The 4,254-nt window shown below is 47.1% G+C and overlaps 1 protein-coding gene across 2 annotated transcripts in view; it reads left to right on the top strand.

The window, feature by feature from the left end:
* The window catches only part of LOC143302060 (general transcription factor IIH subunit 2-like), a 27,944-nt gene extending 24,048 nt beyond the window's left edge, over positions 1-3,896 (top strand). For both annotated transcript variants that reach the window (XM_076616558.1, XM_076616557.1), the window contains exons 14-15: positions 771-807; positions 2,744-3,896. In XM_076616558.1, the coding sequence (XP_076472673.1) occupies positions 771-807; positions 2,744-2,881 (175 nt within the window). In that variant the 3' untranslated portion in view covers positions 2,882-3,896. The remainder of the gene's footprint in view (positions 1-770; positions 808-2,743) is intronic.
* The last annotated feature ends 358 nt before the right edge of the window (positions 3,897-4,254 follow it).

Genomic DNA, 4,254 nt, shown 5'->3' with positions numbered 1-4,254 from the left:
CGCAAAAAAGACTGAGTTGTAAACGGATCCAGTGGAGGAACCATTGATCATACAGCTCTCACTGTGCTGTTGGCCCAACTGTAAGCTTCTCTCTTCTTCTTCTTCTTCTTCTGCGTTGGTGGGCTGCAACTCCCACCTTCACTCGTATGCACACAGTGGGCTTTTACGTGTATGACCGTTTTTACCCCGCCATGTAGGCAGCCATACTCCGTTTTCGGGGGTGTGCATGCTGGGTATGTTCTTGTTTCCATAACCTACCTAACGCTGACATGGATTACAGGATCTTTAACGTGCGTATTTGATCTTCTGCTTGCATATACACACGAAGGGGGTTCAGGCACTAGCAGGTCTGCACATATGTTGACCTGGGAGATCGTAAAAATCTCCACCCTTCACCCACCAGGCGCCATCACCGTGATTCGAACCCGGGACCCTCAGATTGACAGTCCAACGCTTTAACCACTTGGCTATTGCGCTTGTCGCTTATCTCTTATGTAAGCTGAGGATTTAATGATAATTATGATGATGATGATGATGTTTGTGTGTGTCTGTGTGTGTCTGCTTTCTCAACTGACTCATCTTCAGTCAGTTTGTCTTTTATTTTGTTATTCGCACATGTTGAACAGTGGACATATGTCTGTATGTGTGTGTGTTCACAATATGCCAGCCTTGAATCTTGGTCACACTGTTGTTGTTTTCATCGTTGTTTAAACATGAATTCTGTGTGTGTGGATGTGTGTGTGTGTGTGTGTGTGTGTGTCTGTGTGCAGGTGCTTTGGCTGTCAGGCAGAGATTGTGGAACCTCAGGTAAGTCATTACTGTCAGACATGTCTTTGGGTTGGGTGGGTGCAGAGGGGAGGGGGCAGGGTAAGGGAGAGGGGGGGAGGGCAGAGGAAGAGGAACATGCATATATATGGTTTGGAATTTGTTAAGGGTGTCAAACGTTGCCTGTAAAATGAATGAGCACAGTGACATCACTGATGATGTCATCAAAAAGGGGAAGGCTGAAAATATGCAACACATTTGATCCAAGAGTGGTATCTCTCTCTCTCTCTCTCTCTCTCTCTCTCCAGACTTGCATAGGTGTGTGTGTATTTAAATGTGCATGTATGTATGTGCATAGCTGTGTATATGTGTACATGTACACGAGTTTGGATAACTATGTGCACATGTTCAAATTATGTAATATGGTTTTTGATCATAACTTGCGTGACCTTGCAGGGAATCATTCATCTGTTGTGACTGTGAATTTGTAACCACCCTCAATGACATGGGCCAGTGGCCTATTCATTAAACCATTCAGTGTTCAGTGTTCTCTCTCTCTCTCCCTATTATCCATCGCCTTATTTGCTGTCTTTTATGTCTCTTACATCTGTGTTTAAAATTTTATCATTACTTTTCTGAGTTAATTTCACTTGAATCATTCATGTGTAGCATTCATGCTAGGGTTTTGTTGTTGTTTTTCCCTTGGTGTGTGTGTGTGTGTGTGTGTTAGTGTGTGTGTGCGCGTGTGTGTGTTACTCGCTTCCGTTCCGTACAGATGTGAGCGATGTTGTGTCTCTCAGTTTGACGCTGTGTTATACTTGTACATTATACATGTATTAAGTATTAAGTATAACTACATTTATATGCGTACATGTTTGTGTGTCTCTTAGAACAACGGCAGATGTGTAAGTCGGCCAAAGTGCTAATATCTTCACCATTGGAAAATAAAGATTCATTCATTCATTCTCTCTCTCTCTCTCTCTCTCTCTCTTTCTCCAGACTGTTTTCTCTTCAGTTTGGGGGCTGTTTTTGATACAGACTGATTGATGACTTGTAACACTACTTTCTACCTTTTGTTGCTGTTGTTGTTCCACAGTAGTCAGAGGAGTTAACTCTTTCCCTGCCAAGTTTCTGTGTGAAACACACTCCCCAGTGCCAAATATTTAACTCACTCAGTACGGCCAGTCCTCTCTTCTCCTCTACACAGACCCCTCGGATGTCCAGTGGGTGTCTGAATGACTCAAACTTTAGCTTCCGTCATCAGAACTGTGGTATTCTTTGTGAACATTCACCTCTTCAGTATAAGAGCGTTCCACTTGCAGTATTTTGATGATGGTAATTGGGATGAAACGCTGTTAACGTCGTCTCTTTCGCCGTTCGTATGGAGAGAGTTAAAGACACGATGCTCTCAGTCGCAAGCTTCGGTTCATGTTAAAACAACAACATGGACTTGTTCACTTATTGATTTACTGATTCATTTATTTATTTATTTATTTATTTTTATTAATTAATTTGTTTGCACACTTATGGTTGACTTCATCAAGTTTTTGCGCCTTATACATATTATTATTAGTAGTAGTATTGGTTCTTTTTTTTTAATGTGTTTATCAATTATTTACTTCTTTTTTTTCCGCAAAGCCTGACTAAGCGCGTTGGGTTACGCTGCTGGTTAGGCATCTGCTTGGCAGATGTGGTGAAGCGTAGATGGATTTGTCCGAATGCAGTGATGTCTTCTTTTAGCTACTGAAACTGAAACTGAAACTGTTCACTTCCAACTCGGTATGGGAGCAAAGGTTAGTCATTGTTGTCTAGGCTGGGGAAACTGGCTGCTACCTGTCAAGCTTTGTTACATTGTGAAAAATGGTCTTGATCAACATGACCCCTCAGTGTCGACTGAAGTCGCTAATGGCAGTGAACAAAGTGAAAGAGAAGTACTAAATGGATTCCTCCTCTCCCTCTCTCTCTCTCTCTGTGGCAGGTGTACCGTTGCGAGGAGTGTCGTCAGCTGTTCTGTCTGGACTGTGACCTGTTCACCCACCACACCCTCCACTCCTGCCCTGGCTGCGCCAGCAAGACCTCCGCCCCCCACACGCCGCGCCTACCCCCTGTCTCCTAGGCCCTCCCTGTCTCCTAGATTCTCCTGTCTGTCTCCTTGGTCCTCCCTGTCTCCTGGGGCCCCTGTCTCCTAGATTCTCCTTTGTCTTCTAGGTCCCCCTTCTCCTTGGTCCCGCCCTGTTTCTCCTAGATCCTCTTCCCTGTCTCCTAGGTCATTCCTATCTGTCTCCTAGGTCCCCCTGTCTCCTAGTCCTCGTCTCCTAGGTCCCCCGGTCTCCTAGGTCCCCTGTCTCCTATGTCCCCTGTCTCCTATGTCCCCTGTCTCCTATGTCTCCTAGGTCCCCTGTCTCCTATGTCCCCTGTCTCCTATGTCTTCTATGTCCCCTGTCTCCTATGTCTTCTAGGTCCCCTGTCTCCTATGTATTCTGTGTCCCCTGTCTCCTATGTCCCCTGTCTCCTATGTCTTCTGTGTCCCCTGTCTCCTATGTCCCCTGTCTCCTATGTCTTCTGCGTCCCCTGTCTCCTATGTCCCCTGTCTCCTATGTCTTCTGTGTCCCCTGTCTCCTATGTCTTCTGTGTCCCCTGTCTCCTATGTCTTCTGTGTCCCCTGTCTCCTATGTCCCCTATGTCTTCTAGGTCCCCTGTCTCCTATGTCTTCTATGTCCCCTGTCTCCTATGTCTCCTATGTCCCCTGTCTCCTATGTCTTCTAGGTCCCCTGTCTCCTATGTCTTCTAGGTCCCCTGTCTTCTATGTCCCCTGTCTCCTATGTCTTCTAGGTCCCCTGTCTCCTATGTCTCCTATGTCCCCTGTCTCCTATGTCTTCTAGGTCCCCTGTCTCCTATGTCTTCTAGGTCCCCTGTCTTCTAGGTCCCCTGTCTCCTATGTCTCCTATGTCCCCTGTCTCCTATGTCCCCTGTCTCCTATGTCTCCTATGTCCCCTGTCTCCTATGTCTTCTAGGTCCCCTGTCTCCTATGTCCCCTGTCTCCTATGTCTTCTAGGTCCCCTGTCTCCTATGTCCCCTGTCTCCTATGTCTTCTAGGTCCCCTGTCTCCTATGTCCCCTGTCTCCTATGTCCCCCTGTCTCCTATGTCTTCTAGGTCCCCTGTCTCCTATGTCTTCTAGGTCCCCTGTCTCCTATGTCCCCTGTCTTCTAGGTCCCCTGTCTCCTATGTCCCCTGTCTCCTATGTCCCCCTGTCTCCTATGTCTTCTAGGTCCCCTGTCTCCTATGTCCCCTGTCTCCTAGGTCCTCTGTCTCCTAGGTCGTCGAGGACCTGTCTCCTAGGCCCTCCCTGTCTCCTAGCCCCCCCCCCCCCAGATCCCTCTGTCTTCTTTGTCCTGGGTCCCCGTGTCTCCTAGAGCCCCCATCTCCTAGGTCCAAGGTCCTCCTGTATCCTAGGTCCCCTGTCTCCTATGTCATCCTCTCTCTTAGAT

The sequence above is a fragment of the Babylonia areolata genome, chromosome 28, assembly GCF_041734735.1.
Source record: "Babylonia areolata isolate BAREFJ2019XMU chromosome 28, ASM4173473v1, whole genome shotgun sequence".
Taxonomy (NCBI): Eukaryota; Metazoa; Mollusca; class Gastropoda; order Neogastropoda; family Buccinidae; genus Babylonia; species Babylonia areolata.
The sequence above is the reverse complement of the archived record's forward strand: the minus strand, read 5'-3'. Positions and strand labels throughout refer to the sequence as shown.